The sequence below is a fragment of the Fukomys damarensis genome, unplaced genomic scaffold (genome assembly GCF_012274545.1).
Source record: "Fukomys damarensis isolate Sample0158 unplaced genomic scaffold, DMR_v1.0_HiC HiC_scaffold_4, whole genome shotgun sequence".
NCBI classification, from domain to species: Eukaryota; Metazoa; Chordata; class Mammalia; order Rodentia; family Bathyergidae; genus Fukomys; species Fukomys damarensis.
Window position 1 is genome coordinate 20,985,194 of NW_022900916.1, and position 19,614 is coordinate 21,004,807.

General features: G+C 35.6%; 1 protein-coding gene across 5 annotated transcripts in view; it reads left to right on the top strand.

Annotated features, from left to right (window-relative positions):
- The window catches only part of Hdac9 (histone deacetylase 9), a 924,083-nt gene that overhangs the window by 417,905 nt on the left and 486,564 nt on the right, over positions 1-19,614 (top strand). For all 5 annotated transcript variants that reach the window (XM_033757109.1, XM_033757117.1, XM_033757124.1 and 2 more), the window contains one exon: positions 15,902-15,964. In XM_033757109.1, the coding sequence (XP_033613000.1) occupies positions 15,902-15,964 (63 nt within the window). The remainder of the gene's footprint in view (positions 1-15,901; positions 15,965-19,614) is intronic.

Below are 19,614 nucleotides of genomic sequence, written 5' to 3' on the forward strand. Positions count from 1 at the left end.
TCAGGCAATCATACAACTTCCAGTTCAACATCTGGCACTTTATGGTGTACTGTGTGATTAAGCTCTCATATTAAGGTTGGGTATACTAAATACATTTTTAATTACAATATTTTCAACATATGATGGATTTATCAAGTTGTAACCCATTGCAAGATGAAGACCATCTGTGTTCGTTGATTAAATACTATCTTCCCTATACCCCAATGCTTGTATTAGACATTTATGATATTGCAACAACCCTAGAATTAGGGAGTATGATAACAGCCAGTATGTAGATTAAACTGAAGTGAACTTGGCCCAGGTCATGAAGTTTCCTGGTAATCTAAAGTGAGTCCACATTTTTACTTTCCTCTCAGCACTATCCTGCCTCTAATGTGTAACAGGATGTTAAAATTGAAGTTGAATCAGTGACAATGTGATAGACTTTTCTCAGGCCCAACAGCCTGGTCCTAGGAGGGATTTTTACCTTCCTCTGCCCTCTGGGCCATGAAATTCCTGATTTATCAAAGTTTTCGGGAATGTCGGTGGAAGGTAGGAAATACAGCTTTTCTGGGGGAAAAGCTGGAGGAATCTTATAGAGATAGTTGTGGAGTTCCTCATGTACATCAGAGCTGAATATTGAGGAAAGAAAATAAAGGTGTTTAAAAATGTTCAGTCTGTTGTACTATAGTGTATATTCCTGTAACAAAGAAAGTGTGATTAGCAAATAAAAATAGGGAATAATAGAATATAAAATAGTGTTAATTCATACATGATTTTTTTTCTAGGCAAGAGAAAACTGGAAGAATAAAAATCCAAAAAAAAAAAAGTTCAATAAGAAAATGGAAAAGAGGGCCAGGGATTTAGCTCAGTGGTTCTACCACCTGCCTCACAAGCACAAGGACCTGAGTTCAATCCCTGGTACCCCCCCCAAAAAAAAGGAAAGGAAAACAGTTGATGAGGTGCTACCTTGCCAATAGGAGGTGCTCTGAGTGTGCTTAAGAACTAAAAACTCACTACATGCAGTGGTTCTCTTAGCTCAGTGCCCATGCCCAGCCTTGCCAAGCTGTGGGCTCATGGCAGGAGGCAGTGGCTCCACTGCCCACTCAAAATGTAGCCATAACAAGAGCCCTTGGCATTCTCTTGGCTCTCACCACTGTTGCTCATGTGTCATCTTTACTCTTTGTCCATTTGTCCATCCACCATGGCGGCCTCTGCTGGGCTGAACTGCTGGGTTTTTTGGGTATGCAGTGAGTTGGAGTTGGGGAAATGTTATTTATTTTCCTGATTAAAAATTACAAATACTAATGGTATATGGCTTTATGCTGATGAATATGGTGGTGTGATTACAAAATAACTTTATTTTAAATAGTTTATGATAGCCATTGCATATAGTTGTTACTCAGGGCATATATTTAATAGAACATGAATTTTATCTGGTATGCAATTACAGTGTTAAAGCTACACACATGTATTGCTATACTATGTTGTTTCCTTCCTGCTGATCAAAAACTATAAAAAAGTGCTTGTATTACTTAGCTATTACTTTTATTTATTCACATGGGCGTAGTTAACTTCAACACTGCCATAAAGTACTGAAATCTGTGGGACAGTTTCATGAGGATTATACTTTATACTGTTTGGCAGCAGTTTTGTCACCAGTAGTCAAGTTGTGTCAACAAAGCATCCATTTAAACACCTAGGATATGTCTTTTTAACTTAGGTATTTGAAGAGAAGTTAATAAGATGATTAGATAATTTAATGTGAGTTAAAGTATATTATATCTTATGTTTCTTAGACAAAACAAAATCATAGATAACAAACAAGTCCTGATACAAACATTGAGTTCTTACCTCCTTGCAGATCTGGTGTTACCATGTGGGGAGCCAAGTCCAGTCTAGATTTCTTCTTTTGCATAGCTGCAATGCTAGATTTTCTCTTGGGGGTGAGCCACACTATTGTATGATACTTTTGTCTTTATATCACCTAGTCAAGATCCTTGTTACTTGTAGAAAAATGATTAGAGCCTGTATCTTTAATTTTCTGTGGATCACTTTAAGTGCCAAGTCTTCACCATTGGAACTTTTAAATGTGTTTGGTTTTCTTCCAACATATTCATCAAATATCTTTTTGCAAGTTATATATTCCTTAGATATGAACCCTCAGCCAGGGGCTGATTGTGCTTCTGTTTTCTCCGCAAAGTTAATCCTACTTTGAGAAAGAGGAAGGAAGTATGCTGAACTAAAACCGGTGGCATGAGTGGCAACTCTGTCAGGCCCTCTCGTACAGTTAAAGGTTCTCCTTTGCTGCCATGTTTTAGGGATTACTTTTTAACTATTTCCCTCAAATATGGATATTGTTTGTGTTTTTATCTTGATCTCAGCTGTCTTTTAGTAATAATGGTTGACATGTTATTATACAATCAGATCCTAGAAATGAATATGACTAGGATAAAAATAATATTAAAAAGTTAAAAAGTAATGAGAAAAATAGAAGATAGATAATAGGAAGTAGGGAGATTTTTCTCAAAGGAGAAGGGCACCAAGAAATGGAGAAAAGGGAAGGGAAAAGCGATGAAAAGAGCAGTTGAGATGATATATACATGTACCAGATCCACAAAAGGAATGTAAACAGGCACAAGCATGTACTAACAAAAAAAATAAAAACATGAATTGTAAAGCCAGTGAGGAGATCCCTTATTTGTTTATTTATTTTTAACTTTTTTCCTGGAGCAGTACAGCATATTTTCAAGAATACAATATTAGGAATCGAAAGACCTGGTTTCTCTTCCTATGCCATATGGTCAAAGCAGTGGAGAGGAAGCATTGATCTTCAGATGCACCTGGCTTCCTCATGGATGCCCTGTCCAGTCATACTGGGTCCTCCCTGTTCATGCTCACTCTTGTGAACACCTGAGGCCCTTCTCAGAATCCTGTGGAAGAACCTACATTTGTCAAATCAGACAATATTTATTGTCTTCTCCATATTGTAATTGCCTGTGGGTCACTTTTAATTGCCAGGTGTGTCCCTTAGTGACAGGAATCCATTATGAGAATTGTGTCTTTGGTGATTTTGTCATTGTCGGAACATTACAGTGTCCTTAGGTAGACCTACTCCACACCTAGGCTATGTGGTCTAGCCTATTGTTGTTCAGCTACAGACCTGTACAGCATGCTACTATACTGAATGTCGTAGGCAATAGGAACATAATGGTAAAATATTTGCATGTCTAGACTTAGAGAAAGTACAGCAAAATAAAGTATAGAAAGAAAAAATGGTGCACATATATAGGGTGTTTGCTGTGAAAGGAACTTGCAAAACTAGATGTGGCTCAGGATAAGTGAATGTGTGAGTGAGAAGTAACTGAAGAACGGGAACATCACTGTATATGACTGTAGATGTTGTAAACAGTATACACTTAGGTCACACTAAGTTTATGAAATGTATTATCATTATCAAGAATAATATCCTATATGTAAATTCCTTGCTGCACTGCTATACAACTGGCAGTGCAGTGTGTTTACATCAGCGTCACCACAAACACACGTGTTGCATTATGATAGGAACTTTTCTCCATTTTATTCTGATTGTGCCACCATTGAACATGGTTGACCAATACGTGGTATTTTGGCACATGTTTTCATGAGGAAACTTAAAATTAAAAACAGAAAAAAGGCTCCCATGTTCATCCACAAGCCAGTTTTTTAGATTATCAGTCAGAAGCATGACTGTTTCTATCGGTGCAGTTTTTCCAAGCAAAGTTAGCCAAAGACCCTGAGTGATGCATTTCCTGTATGCTATGAAAAGATGAATACAGGAAAATGGCGGATGGAAATGATTAGGTAAGAAATATGTGCTTAGGACTAGCACAAGAAAACTTGTGACTTCTGATTTCTATGTGAGCATTAAATCAAAGGCATCAGTGGGTGGTATGTGAGTGCATGTCTCAAGGGACAGGCAATGATTGCTAAAATGAGGGAACTGGGAAAGCTATTTTAGAAAATACTTATAATACAAGCAGAATACATGGTTTTGAAGAACCTAATGAAAAATGAGGGCCGGTTTAGGGGACTATAATAAAGGACAAAAATCACATTATGATAAATTGGAAAAATGTTTGAATAATCATCTATTTGATAGTGGATGTGCTTAAATGGTTATTTATGTATTATGTCAGCCAGCATCACTGATGTCGTGATCAGAGGAGAATCCTGGAGAAGAAACTCCTTCAAATTGAGTGGCTACATTGTCTAGCAAGTCTTTTTTTTTTTTTCAACTCAAGTTGTGTGAAAAAGCTTAATTCTGGAAAATTTCAAATTGTTTCCAGATAACTTCTGGGAGTGTTTTTCCCCCTGGAAATGCATAGTCATTAAGCATTTTTGCTAATTAAGTTCATTCTGGATTTAGATCTCAAATTTCCTGAAACTGATGCTATATTGATAATTCTAACAGAATTAAAAGCTAGCAGATTTTATTAGCAGACATTATGAATGCCTATATGTTGTATTAATAACAGATTCAAAATATTACTTTGATCTTGCTTTTTACCATCAGCTAGCTTTAATCACATATTTGAATGTCTGAAAGACCTAGACTATGTTTAATGATTCACTTTTTTTTCTTTTTTCTGGTATACTAGGGATTGAACCCAGGGCCTTTGCATTGAGCCACATCCAGTCTTTTGGCATTGGTTTTCTTCTCCCAAACAAGAATCTTGCAAAGTCACCAAAGTACCCCAGATCGCCTCAAACTTGTGATCCTTCTGCCTCAGGCGTCCAGAGTGGTGGGATCATAACATGTGTCATGAGGCCCAGTTTATGAATTATTCATATTTGTTTGAGATGTTATCATAACTCATTATTCATTTGAAAGTAGAGAAAATAATACTTTAGGTTACTCTAAGGGTTTGATATTGGGTAAGAGTGTTATGCCATGATATTCTGAAATAATTCCATTATCATAGATCTTGAAGGTAGTTATGGCTTCTCATTTCCCATCTCCTCTATCGATTTAAATTTTTTTCATAAAATGCTATATGTATAGTTGACCTTGTTTTAAGTAAAATTCATATTTTCAATTAAATCAAGCCCCTGGAATTTTCAAATGCTATGTTCTACCAGTGTTTTCTCCTTTGCTTTTAAGTGGGATAACATTATGCTTTTAGAATCGCTACCATTTAGCCCTTAGAAAATGAATTGCTCTTAGAGTTTAGTTCCCCTTAACTAAGTTTGAGTTCTATCAAGTTAATACATAGTTATTCACAGTTGAAATAGCTAAAAGGTAGCAAATTTTGGTCCATGTATTGGTTTGGAATTTAAAACAACCGCATTTAGCTTTCAAGGGGTCACTTCTGCTTATGGCAAGTACTGTTGAAAATTCCCTTCAGGTCTGACCAAAATAAGACAAAAGCTCCCACTTCATTACAAAAACAGGTTGTTATAACTTCAGGTGAAGTGCCTAATGTGAGCATACTGATTTTTACATAGACTGGCCCTGTCCTCTGGAAAGAACACATTAGCTGGAGGGAATACACTGTGTGTTAAAGATACTCCTAAATTCTAAGGGTAGGGGAAAGACAATAAGGGAAAGAAGAAAAATAGAAAATGAAAAAATGGAAATGAAATGTATGTAAATGGGGAGAGGAGGAGGTGGTGAAGGGAGGGCAGGGACCAGGGGAAAAAATGAGAACCAAGACCCATCATGTAAAGGTACAGGATCCCAATGATGAATGTAACTGTACTGTGTACCTAAAATGTACCAGTAAACTCAATGAGAAAAAAAATACTCCTAAATTCTGATGAAATGACAAACACAGATGTAACTCAGGGTACTATGTGCAGGTTCTGTTTCATGGAAGAGTTGTTATCAATCTCTTTCTTCGTCTTAAAGTGTCAGATATAACATTACACTGAGAATAAGAGAATATTGTAAAGAGCCCAGAATATACCATCACTTTCTTAGTATTTTGCAGTTAGGAATCAGTGAGTTGTCGAATAATCGTGGTGCATTTAGTTGTCTGAAAAGTAATATTAATGTAATTAGAATTTTCACTTTAATCTTTCTTACCTAATTTATTTTTCTTCTAAAACAGAGGAAATTAGTGATCTTTATATTCTATTTTAGGATATTTTTAGCTGATCTTGGTAGTTATCTTAATTCAGAATGCGGAAATCTAAGGATTGAAGTTGTTCAGATCTTAATTTGTGTATTGATACTATGTTATAGTAATAAGAACAGCAAGTATATATTGAGTAATATTGCATTCTTTTCATCTCTAGGAACTTTATATTCATTATTTCTAACTATCCATGTTACATCACAAGACAAATGTTAATATCTACATTTATAACATGAAAGAATAAAGGTTAACTAATTTATCTAAGTTTTAAAGCTTATACCTGGCCAATAAGTGGCAGGAACAAATAAATAAAATTCTTTCTAAATCCAGAGGTTCTTTGCATAGCAAGCCATATTATTTGGAATGTTACATGGTTGTCTTTCATATGAAAGTGATGTAGTAATTCTCATGAATCAAATCTAAATTAATATCTATAGCTAAGGCTTCCACATTTTCCAGAATCTCTCTCTCTTTGATCTAGGCTTAGACAAAGTAGGATATCTTTAAACCTGCCAAGACACATAAAGTTGATGAGAATGTAAGGTGGGACTCGTTTTTGCTGGAGCATTGGAGTGTCAGAAGAGTTCTCTCAGTCTGTCCTGTTCATACGGAGGAGCTTTATGGGAGCCAGTGTGCCAAATAGATATTGTAACCATTAAGAGCAGAGGAGCAATTGTTAGAATTTCTCCTTTCAGTAAAAATAATTTTTAGTGTAGAAATGGAAATGTTTTAAATAAATTTCTTGGAATATTAAGTGTATTTTTTCTTGTGTTTAATCCTAAGAAAATAAAGCATTCTATATAGAATTTATGATCTCATTACTCTATATGGAGGATGTGAAACTTATTATGGTCATAATGTGTGCCAAGGCAGTGGTATTGTTTAGGGACGGTACGAACTCTTCACCAAGAGGAAAACCCAGCCCAGAGAAGAGATTAGAGGAGTGGCAGGTAGGATGGGAGAGATGATGTGTGCCTGACATTTATTTGTGAAAACAGCTATGAGTAGAAGTGTGTTCATATTAAATTCTGCATGTACACGTAAGTGGATTCATGTATGTCCTTTCAACCAACACATGCCTGTTGTTTTCTAAGCAGTGTGGGAAAGGCACATATTTGAATGACATTTTTCTGCTTTTGACTTGCAGAGGTGTAGATTGCAGAGCAAATAGGTAACTAAACTGTTCAAATAAACTGTTATTTGTGTTATGATTAGAGAATACAGGTCTTCTCACTCTTGATTACTCAGGTTAGAGAAGACTTTGTGAAGAAAGTACTTACGGCCAGGTTTGAAGATGAAAAAAATCTACAACTTTTAGCTCTTGAGAAGATGGAGACCAACTAGGGTTTCTGCCTCCCTTCTGTGAACTTAAATGCAAGAGATTTTTATGCTAGATAAAAGGAAAAATCCCCAAATATGTTACCCATTATTGCCATACTTAAAATAAAGGTAGGGAGAGAATGGGAAAAAAAGATAAAAAAATATCTAGCAAGCAAATGTGAACAAAAAGAAAGTCTCTTGTACTAATTTTGAGGCAAAAAGCATGGTAAGACACAAAGAAGGACATTATAGAATGGAAAAAAAGTTTACCAAATGGGGGAAAAATATGGACGAAGATCCTGAATGATAAAAACAGCGCGTGCAAAGGCATGGAAGAGTGAGGAGTCTGTATGTGGAATACCAGTGCATTTTGGCTTGTTGCATGATGATGAAAAATAAATGGATTGAGCTCCTAAGTCAGGCTGTGGTGAGAACCTGAAATACCTTAAAGCCCCTTGTCTCTCTTCTTGAAATAGGAACAGACTCTTGGAATAGGATATATTTTATACTTATGATTCCATATCATTAGAGACATGGCCACTTGTAAATGTTTGTGCTTTGGTTTTACATTGTTGATACAAATATTTTAAGCTGTCTAAAAATAAATTTTTGTTTTAGGAGATATAAAGTTTCTTAAACTTGGTAGTTGGCACCCAACCAGACTGAATAATAAAGTTAAATCTTTATTTCAAAAATTTAAAAATATTTCTATTTTTAGAATCAAGCATTCTCAAATTCTTTCGATTTTCCTCGGTGACAAATCAACTTGTCCTTTGTTGCAAGAAGTCACGTGAAAACCTGTGGATTGATTTTGTATATTTCCTGCACTTATATTAGCATGTGGAAAATTTGTCTTCTCATAGATCTCAAATCTAGTGTTTATCCTGATTTTAACAAGAGCGAATTAGTCTGTGGTTTTCAGAATCCCGTTTATTTCCAAGAAGGCAAATATTAAAAATGCACCTCCATAAAGAGGAAACTTACTGCGAAGAGCAACATAAAATTACACATGTAATTCATAGCAAGTGGTGCAGATTACTATTCAGCTGGACTTACGGAATTTTTATTTTCATAGCCCTGTAGCCGAACAACAGCCTGTTGTGTTAAGACTGAGATTTCTATTAAGTTTCTGATCTCATGAACACCGTGCACATACATAGTGTAGTCAACATAGAATAGGTATGTCAGGATTGATTCATATTTCAAAGTACATGCAGTTCTGTAGAAAAATTATGCTTTGTTATTAGCGTGAGCAGATGCATACCATTTGAAGCAAAAGCAGGAGTTTCTGGTTGATGTGTATTGACAGATTCAGGCATATGTAGCACACGCAGTGATGCGCCATACTGTTGACCTGCTTTGTTTCCTTATGTGAAATGTGAGTTTTAGTTATAGAAATGCTATGTATACAAAGGGTGAAATTGTGTTATAAATTTCTTATGTGACTTTTGAGAGGAGTGAAAGTTGGGGTTTAGGCTCTCAGATATTTATTTCAGAATGTTGAGTAGAAATGTCAGACTCAGTGGAACCCACTGACTAAAAGTAGGGCATGTGGACCCTGTAATGGACTTTCCTAGAAGTCTACCATTGCTGTGGATTATTAGATCCATTGTTGTAGAATGACAAGTGCATTTTATATTAATCTCTCTAGTGCACATAACTCACACAAAGGCTATTTTAATACTTTGTTTACTCCAATTCTACTAGAGAATGATGCCCACACTGGAGAAAACCTATGGAGGAGTCATTTCTCCTATAGTCTGTGGCCTGCCTGGCCTCTCTGTGTGGGAAAACAGTAAGGCAAGGAGAATACAACACATGAAAATATAGACTGCACATGATTTCAACAAATGATTTTTCTGATATGCACATTAAAAATTTTTGATTTAGGTCCAGGGATTTAGCTCAGTGGTTCCACCGCCTGCCTTGCAAGCACAAAGACCCAAGTTTGATCCCTGGTACCAAAAACAAAATTTTAAAAATTTACTATTAAATTGATATTTTATCATGAAACTATAAAATATGTAACAATGAAATACTAAAGATTTAATAATATATTAGGGATTTACTCCAGACCACTAATCACTTAGTAGTATCTTCTGGAGAAGGAATCATTATTCATTGCAGGAATATTTACTAGGTGACTTGTGCCAGATATTATGCTAACCTCTGGTAAAACATTAGGAAGCAAAATAGACTGTCTTTTAATGTTGATGAATGAAGCTTTTATAGCTACAAGTAAGGAACTCAATATTTAATCAGCTGTATAACTTTTTAAAGAAAATATATTAGAAAAGGTAGATGTGTAACAGCTTTTCAAATATTTTAATAATTTGAATTAAAATTCCATAGACCATTTTATTATTACTAGTTATAGTAATAATAGCTATCATTTACTGAGTTCCTGCTTGCCAGATATGATATAGTTCTCTATAGTCTTTATAATAATCCTACAAGCTGTATTATTGATTTTGAATCTCTTATTGTGAAATCAAATGCAGGGAAGATTGAAATAAAATTTATCATTACATAGATTCTTATCAAATTCTATATTAGGAATCACCTTAAGTGTATTTCTCCTGAAATTGAAAATGCCATCAAAATAGAAGCTGTGTCACTCCTGTCTGTATATATTTGTACCTTCAGGTCTTGCATTGTGATTGGGAAATAATGTTCAACATAAAAATGACTGACTTTCACTGTAAAACACTGACTCTCCTTGATTCTACAAAAAGATCATTGAGTTTTACTGATTCTTCTGATTCCGGTGCTGTGCGTGACTATGTTGGTGTCTCTTCTGTGCTGGTTGCTCTGTGTACAGGCATGGATGTGCAACTGATGAACACTCAGAAAAACAGAACCTAAAACAGAGTGGCTCAGCAAGGAAACATCATACACACGGCCCCAACACCTACAGTTTGTAATAGCTAAAACTTGGAAACAGCCTATTTGTCCATCAGTTGGAAACTGGATAAAGAAGATGTGGTTTTTCTATAAAATGGAATATTACTCAGCCATAAAGAACGAGAAAATAGATTCATTCATAGGAAAATGGATACATATTGAAGATATACTCCTAAGTGAAATAAATAAGGCACACGTGTAAATACCGAATAGTTTCCCTGGTGTGAATAATCTGCAATAATACAGAAGATCCTAATAAGATTACTGACATTTTGAAAAGGGAAGAAAGGAGCTAAAGGTGTAGGGAAGGTGGGATGGGTAGGGGAAAGGTAATAAGGGAAAAGAAAAAAATGTGAGAGAATGAAAAGATGGAAATAAAGTGGTTGTAGATGGGGAGGGGAGGAGCGGGTGAAGGGAGGGCAGGGACAAGGGGAAAAAATGAGAACCAAGACCTGTCATGTGGAGGTACAAGATCCCAACAATGAATGTAACTGTACTGTATCCCTAAAATGTACCAATATACTCAATTAAAGCTGAAAAAAAAGGTACATTGCTGGTCTCATTTTGCAAGATCACTTTCTGGACAGTCCTCCTCAATCCTTTTATATTTTGCATATTAATGCTTTTTAGTCTCTTATTGAGTTTAATTATTTTCATTTTAAAAAAATTGTTCTCTAATAATACTTGCTAATTTGAAATTGCAGTAAAAAGATACTTTATCCATCTATATTTTTAGCCATCTAATCGCCGCTTTGGAAAGATGCTCTAATCTTGTGGTTCTCAAACTTTCCTGTGCATCAGAATCACTTGGAGGGCTTGTTAAAATACACATTGAACGCAGAGATTCTGATTTAGTAGTTTAGCAGAAGGTTGACTGCATGTCTAATCCTCTGTAATTTTTTTTAAATAGACTGATTTATCAGGTGACATGCCCCATAAGTTATTTTCAACCAAAGTATGGCTAATGACTTGAATTTTTGGTATTGCTGATTTTTTTCATATAAAAGGCTTCCTTGAATTTCACTGTAACTATCTTTTCCTAAACCCTTCACCTGCTGATGGATCCTGGCATGATTTTCTTATTAGAAAACTATTTGATGACAAATTACACTTTTTCAGTTGAGAAGAATCACTTGTAACTACAGTATCCAGTACTCAGTAAGAGTTGGTGCTGTTCCTCAAGTAATAGAAAATTCAGATAAATAAGCTAATTAGCAAAACAGTGCTATGCAGTGTACTTTCACCATTCCTCCTGTCCCTTGGGGACCTGAAAGTGCCAAGTTGGCTGCAAACAAATGGGGATGATTTTATTTCTGCAGTAGTTTGAAAAATACGAGGGTGGGCAAAACGAAAATGTCAGTGAATGCTTGACTAAATGGAGGTCACCATTTACTGCCAAGTAGCTTGTAGCATTCTTGTAAAGCTCAGTTCAGTATTTCAGGGGACTTTTTAAAGCTTAGATCCCAAAATCATAGAATTCATCACTTAATGAAAATCTGATTGGTTACATGAACAGAGGATATTTTGTGGTAGAATAAATCATATTATGCTACTTTCCCTACTAGGGTCTTCAGTCATCAATAAGATTGATTTGAGAAAAAGTTATTCTAAAGTAGAGGTCGAGGATATTTCTGGAATTAGTTCCAGTACATTTTGTTATTTGCTTATATATGTTCATAAAATCATAATCATAATTTAATAACATGTTCACATTAGGATTTGATTCTCATTCTTGCCTGCTATTAAATTTGGAACTTATTTTTTGAAAAATTTTACCTATATGAATGCAAAGTGTAATATTTATATTTTCAAAAATACTTATTAAAGTGAATTAGAATTCATTATATTAAGACTTTCATGCAACCTTCTTAGCTTGACATTTTTATTAGCTTTTTAAAGTTCTTAGAAAAGATACCTTTTATCCCAAATCAGTAAAAATCAGTAAATGCCCTAACAGAAATTTAGTCACATTTTCTTACCAAAATTATCAAGATAATATGAGAATTAATGCAATGTTTTTAATATTTGAAATTTATGGTAATCAGTACCAGTGGAAGTGATTTTGAGGATGTTTGTTTTTTTCCAAGAGATAAGTGAGGTCTATTTTAAACGTACAGTATGTTTTCACACTAAATTATCATTTCATTATTAAGAGTTAAATGAAAAACTAGACTGCCAATGGGAAAAATGCTGAAAGAATGTAGGGATGAAATGTAAATAAGCTTCAAGTTAAAAACTTGGTCAAAATGAAGACATAGAAGAGTACCCTTTCCCGGAACTTTTGAGAAATAATTACTAACTCACTATTCTGGAGTCTGTTCTATTTTTTGTTTATGACAATAGATGCTTGGGGCTCCTTTTTGTCAATTGTGGGATTGAGGGTGTAATTAAACATAAAACAAGAGATGTGTAGGCATATATTATGCCAGTGTTATGATTTTTGTTATCCGTCACATGTTTATCATGGCTTTTCTGTGTTTTGTTAAAAAACATGGTGAACATTTAGACAGTGATTGCATTTGTCATCCAAGGGTCACATTAAGTTTTATTCTGAATATTCCCAACAATTATTTTTATGACTTTAGCAAGGAAAAAATATTAGGATTAGATAAAACGAATGCTAGACCTATGTAGTTAATTACCTGGGTTATTTTAAGCAAATCTTTTCAGCCCTCCCTGGAGGCAGCAGAGGAAAGAAGGAAGGAAAGCAGAAAGCAGGAGCAGGGAAGGGAAGGGAAGGAGGAAAGAAAATAGCTTGCTGAGGTGATAAGTAACTTGACTGTAGTGATTTTATATCTATATCAAATTTGCAAATTGTATAAAACCTTGGTTTGTCAAATATACCTTGATAAAAATGCTGTTTTAGTATTTGAAAGAATAAAAAAAAAAAAGAAAGAAATCTTGCATTCCCCAAGGTAAACAGATAAAAATCAAGCTGTCTTGATCAGAGAGGTGAACCTCTTCCAGAGGAAACTGAGGCAGCTCTCAGCTGCCTTTGGGCCCTGAGGCCAAGTCTGAAGGTCATTGTGGAAATCTCTCTTTCATGCCAAGTCTAAAATGCTATATGTGGTTATTACATATATTATTCTGAAGGAAAATTTTTACAGCCACACTGTATCTATCCATTCAGTGTCACACATTTCTTAATCTTAAGTTTGTAATACCAGATGGAGTCACATTTTCTTATCTGTTGGTACAGACATTAAGATTTTGTTGTTTAACTTAAGTTAAATGAAGTTATAACTACTTTTTAAAAACATTTTGTAACTTATCTTTCCAAATACTTTTTTTTTTCCCAAAAGTGTGGTATTAAAGTGAAGTTAATCAGGGAAGAAGGGGAATTCAGCAGTGAGTTGTATGATAAATGATTTGACATATTTCCTCCTTTCAGCACAGCTGTGAATATGCCTCTTTGCTTCTTCTTGTTTCATTCCCTGACCAAGACTCTTCCTTCACCTGATTGTTCTGGGGACCTTACAACAATCTCCTTTTTCCCTTCCTTTGCCATTTGCCACTGATGCCTTAGGAATTACATCTTTCTTGCTGAACTAGTTCAGAAAAAGGAAGAGAGCTTCCACGATCTCTGGATTCTTACTCTTGTTGCCCTTGGGAGTGTTTAGATGTTTAATGTTTAGATTTCCCCTTTGGGATGTAGAACTTATTTCTCAGACAAATGTCAAGCTAAAAAAGGTACAGTAAAATATCTAAAATAATAGATTCTAATTCACTTTAATAAGTATCTTTGAAATTAATCTAAATATCAGACTTTGCATTCATATAGGTAAAATTTTTCAAAAAAGTAAAAAAAAAATTTCCAAATTTAATAGATGGCAGGAATGAGAATCAAATCTAATATAAATGTTATTAAATTATGATTGTGATTTTATGAACATATATGAGCAAACAACAAAATGGAGCAGAGAAATGATGTTATAAATTTATAACAATTATACAAGTTTTATACTACCTAGTACTGTGTAGTGCATTTACTTTATAAGTGAATGCAACAATGTGTTCTGGTCTGAGATTCTATCAACTATGATAAATGCTGTTTCTACAGAAAATAAGGTCTATGTTTAAGGCACCCAATATGTATATGAACACAGAACATTTGTGTGTGGGTACTGAACATATTTATCAACAGATGTAGATATTCATTTATTCTGCAGCCATAAGAAAGGATCCCTTTCTTTTTCTTGTGCAAGTAAATTGGAGTTTGCCTGAGAGAATGCAACATTTCAGGTCCAAGCCACGATTTTGTGTTTTTGTTTTGAGACCTAGCAGGAATTGGATGCAATAAAATTGATAGTTGGTACTACCATCACATTAGGATTTGTAAATGGACAATTGCCCTACATAAATAGCAAGTTTTAAAAAAAGATCAAGCCAGTCCTTCATAAAAATTTTATTCTGGGGTGTACTTGTTTTCCAAAACTACCTCTACTAAATCGCCTGTCAGTGCTGAAACTAGAAGGCAGAAAAGCTTCTAGTGCTACAGCCAACTGCCGTGTAGCCAGAGAAACAGGCAACAAAAATAGAACACCAGGATTGCTGTGCGTGGGTGAGGCAGAAACCACATTATGAGCAAAAGCTTCCAGTATTATTTTAGAACCAATACAGAGCTCTGCACTTCTCTCCCCTCTCTTCCAAAAACGCATAATACAAAAATAAAATGAAATTAAATGTATGTGCATTTGCCCTTTTAGAATTATGATTCTTAATTTTTTTTTCCTTGCCTTTCTTGCTTTGGACACAAATTGCCAGTATGGAAACAGTGCATAAAGCAGGCTTGGAGGGAGGAAAGAGTTAATTGCTTTTAAGGCCCTGCAACAGAGAATTATGGTTTGAAAGATAGAGGCTGGACAGCTGGGTTTGCTGGGGTATTTTTAAATGCATTAATGCAGGCTCCAATCACTCGGCCATGCTTGACCTATTTTTGGCTCAGGCCGACCATTGTTCTATTTCTGTGCCTGTGGGCCATGCTGTTGTTGATTCATATGCAAATGGATTATCACTAGCTTTAGCCAACTTGAGCTGAGAGAGACTGAGAAAGGAAGAGAGAGACACACAGATAGGAGAGGGGCATCGGCTGGAGCCACTTGCCCGACTGAGGGTTCCTGCAAAGAAACCCTGGCAGCCTGAAGAACTATAAGCCAGGTTTAATTGGTTTCTTTTCCTAGTGGGTAGAGTTAATATTTTTCTACTTATTCTGACAAAGAAATAACCTCGAAGCACATTCCTATTTCCCACCTGCTTTTAGTTGCCGGGATAACCTAAAACTCCAGAGAGCTCTAACATCCACTCTGTGTTTTCCACTCAGCACACAGGTTGGTAACATGGGGAAAGTGCCCAGTTGTTGTTGTTGTTGTTGTTTTTGAAAGTGTATGTCCATCGAGCAGAAAAGAAACCATTGTCGAAGTTGATACTCTGCTGCTTCTCCTCAGGGAGGAGGGAGGACCAGCCAGGGTAGCTCCTGGGGCCAGTGCACTGAGCAGTGATGAATCTTTCATGTAGCTGAAGTAAGAGTGACTGGAATATGCTGCAGACAATTTACGAGAGTGAATCTTGTTTTTCCTCAGATGGGGTGGCTGGATGGGAGCAGCTCTTGGCTCAGCAAAGAATGCACAGTATGATCAGCTCAGGTAAGATCCTCTCTCATAACCGAGAGGTTTTATGTTTGAAAAGGAGCTAGCTTGGAAAATGAGCTAAGAAAAGCACCTCTTGTAAGAAATTGCTGCCTTTTCAGTGGGATGTTGATGTTTTCTTGGTGCCGCTGTAGGGTTTAACTTACATCCCTTCCATTACTGTTTCTGTGCTCATTCTGAGTCTGTTCAGGGACGGCTGCTCTGCTTCTGAATGAAACTGCAAAGTATTGCTTCTGATGAGAGATGAGACTGAGATAAGTAAAATATACTTGAGGGTGTTATGCTTTACTATGCAGCTAGAAAAAGGAGATCTGTTCTGATTGTAAGCATATGTTGAAAGGACTTTAAATCAGGTAAGTTCATATTGGAGCTTCAGTTTAAATTGCAGCCTCAGCCAGCCTGATGATTTTATATTTACAGTGTGCATCTATTTATAGCCCTACCTTCTGAAATGTGTTTGCTGCATAGTTTTAAAGGTAGTTTTATTCTTTTCATAATTTGGCTTTTTCTCCTCAGCCCAAAATGAAACTGTTTAGGATGAAATGAAATTGTTATTAGCAGATGCTTATTTTAATTTTTTTCCAAAACATTTGGGAAGTCTAGCATTGTTAGGCAGATGCAGTGGCATACCCACATATAAATGTGTTGGAAGCAGGTGCAACATTTTAAAGGATCGCAGTAACAGATTCCAGTGTGTACTTTCTCTGTGTATGTGCTTGTACCCTCAAGGGTGTGTTGATGGAAGAAGGAGCTTCTCAGTTGAGGCAATATCATGTATTTTTAATTATCGCTTTTCATATGTGTTTCCCAAGACCTAGTTCATAAAGCTTCTCAGACTTCTTTCTGTCCTCTTCTGAGTACTTCAGGCTGAATGCCTTAAAGTTCTTCCTCAGATCTCCTAAATTCCTTTGTAGCTAAATCATAGTTATAGATCACATAGTTACAGATCTGAGATTTGTAGATCTGAGCTCTGCCGGGATTTATACCATATGAATGTAACATAAAGCAGCATTTACTTTGTAGAGTGAGGTATGTATACATCCAGATATTCCACAGGTTGGCGTGATGTCTGCTTTGGTGCTAATACACCTTCCCATTTGCAAATTCTGCTTGAAGTAAGTTTTCTTTAAACATCAAATAATCATGATGATTTAAAATTCTTCTGACATAAACTTTGCATGAAATCAGAATAAAATATCAACTTTTTTACAGTGCAGTTTTTATACCCTTGACAGGAATTATATAAATGAGAAGTGTCTGCTTACCAAAAGTAAACCTACCAGAATTACTGTAGTTTATTATCATTGTGGATGAAAGCTGACAGGGACTTGGGGGACGGGTCAACAGATATGTGTCGGATGCAACTGGTCACTTAGCGTTATATTTTGAAAACAACTATTTTAGTTACCTTTTCAGTACTAAGCTAAATCCTTTTAGTCTTTTCCTCTGTGTATAAATTTAGTATTTCTTTCGAATGGTAGTAACATGAGTGGACTTGCCAGGTAGCAGTTGTCTGCTGCCTCTGATGCTGGCTACAGGTGTTAGCCAGCTTTGCTCTTTCTCCACATTTTAGATAATCACACACAACTTTACTCCCATTTCAATTAAGATGGTTATTCCATGCCAGTAATGTGTATACAAAGCAACAACATTTTCAAACAGAGAGGTACTTGACACTACCCATTCTGTTGCGAGCTCTACCAGAAGCCAATATTGAAACACTAACTATTAAGTGAAAAGTGATATGGTTAACATCAACTGCCAAATCTGTCTAGGATAAATAAAGAAACTCAAAGTCTACTTGTTTTTAAAATTTGAAACGTAAATTGCATCTTCCGTGATGTTGTTTGACATTTGACTTTGTTTCCTGTATCATGCACTTAAATTTAATTCCCTGAGTCTTTCTTGTATAGTTTCTGTGAGACACTGGCTCTCAAGGTTAGTCAGCAGGAGCATTCTACAGAATGTAATGCTTATAATTCCACCCTTAAGTTTCTGTTTCAATGGGTGACGGATAGTATAAACACTGAGGTTTTTAAATCTCTCTAGCAGCAAACTGAGAACAACTGCTGTGGGGTTAGGAATGAATGATAATGCTAGTGGACCATCATCAGTAGGGTTTGTCCTGTGATTTAATAGTTAAATTAAGGGTGTGCTTCTCTAATATGCTGTATCTACATATCTTGTTCAGCTCCCTCCTGGACCAGAGACCTGGCTGTGATTCTTAGGATAAGAAATGGATGGAAGCTTTAGATCTGAAAGAGAGAGAAGCTAGGCAGCAGTGCAGAGTGGTAGAGAGTGAGTTCCTAGGAACCAAAAGTTCTGTTCAAAAAAAATTCCGTGTTTTCCACAAGGTCTGCTGCTGGCTATTTGTTTAATGGATTTGCTTATCTTTAAACCAAAAAATAATGATGTCCTCCAGATTGTCTCTTGGCACTTTGTGAGGTTCATAAGCATTAATAAATATTTAAAGTATATGGTCACTATTATCATTACAATTTTTAGTGACTAAATCTGGGATGCTGGCTCTTCAATATCATTCTGTACCTTTGCTGAACAAGCCAGATAGGATAGATTACAGGTAATAAGGAAATTAATTTTTCCTTTTTTTTTTTTTTGGTTACCGGGATTGAACTCAGAACCTCGCCTTTGCCAGGCAGGTGGCAGAACCACTGAGCTAAATCCCCGGTGGGAAATAATTTTTATATTCCTAATCAGGTTTCTTTAGTTGTCATGTAAAAGAGCTATTTCTTTGGTTATCTTAGTCTAATAAGTCTTTTCCTTACACAAATTATGATTGTGCCTTAGGACAGAGTTTGTGTTTGTTCTCTGCGACATGTCTCATTATGTAATTAATAAAGAGAAAGTAATTGCAGAGTACATGGTCAAACAGTGAAAACTCCTCTGGGGGCAAATTTCCGGAGATTATTTTAAAAGTTAGTTTTGTTGTATAATTGTTGCTAGGAGTTCTTATTTGTTATTCTACTTATATTGCATATTATGTATCAGTACATATTATTTCTGTTCTTTATATGGTATTAAATTACTAGTGCTGTATACAGTTGCATGTTTTCTTAATACTGACTCAATCAGGTGAAACATCTTAGGTAGAACTGAGATGTTTAATACCAGGTTTTATGTGGTAGTATGCTAATATCCATTTGATTTAAAAATCTACAATGTAGAATCTTGGAATTCATTTTGAATGACACATTGTACCAATTACATCCCCAGTTCTGTGGCTCATACAGGCCAGTGTAAGTGATAACTGGTAGAAATTGAAGGATGTTCAAATATTGACTCAGGTCTCTCAGCAGGAGCTGGAAGAATCAGGGGTGTTTCCCTATTGCTAGGCATGTTTCTCAACATGTTGGACCATAGAGCTGTCCACACAGTACTGGAAGTTATTATGAAGGAATTTCCTAGAGTTGGTGCAGTAGTAATGTCACATATAGGTATAATAAGGAAAACTCATGTTTTTACCATGTGTTCTTATTTTAGGATAAAAAAGAAAAATATCTAAGTGGAAAACTTGAATTCTTTATTAAAATGAATTTTCACCTTTCCTGAATCCTTTTGTTCCTCATTTGTTGTATCAAGAGTTAAGAGAAGGGCTGGGGATTTAGTTCAGTGGTTCGAGCCTGCCT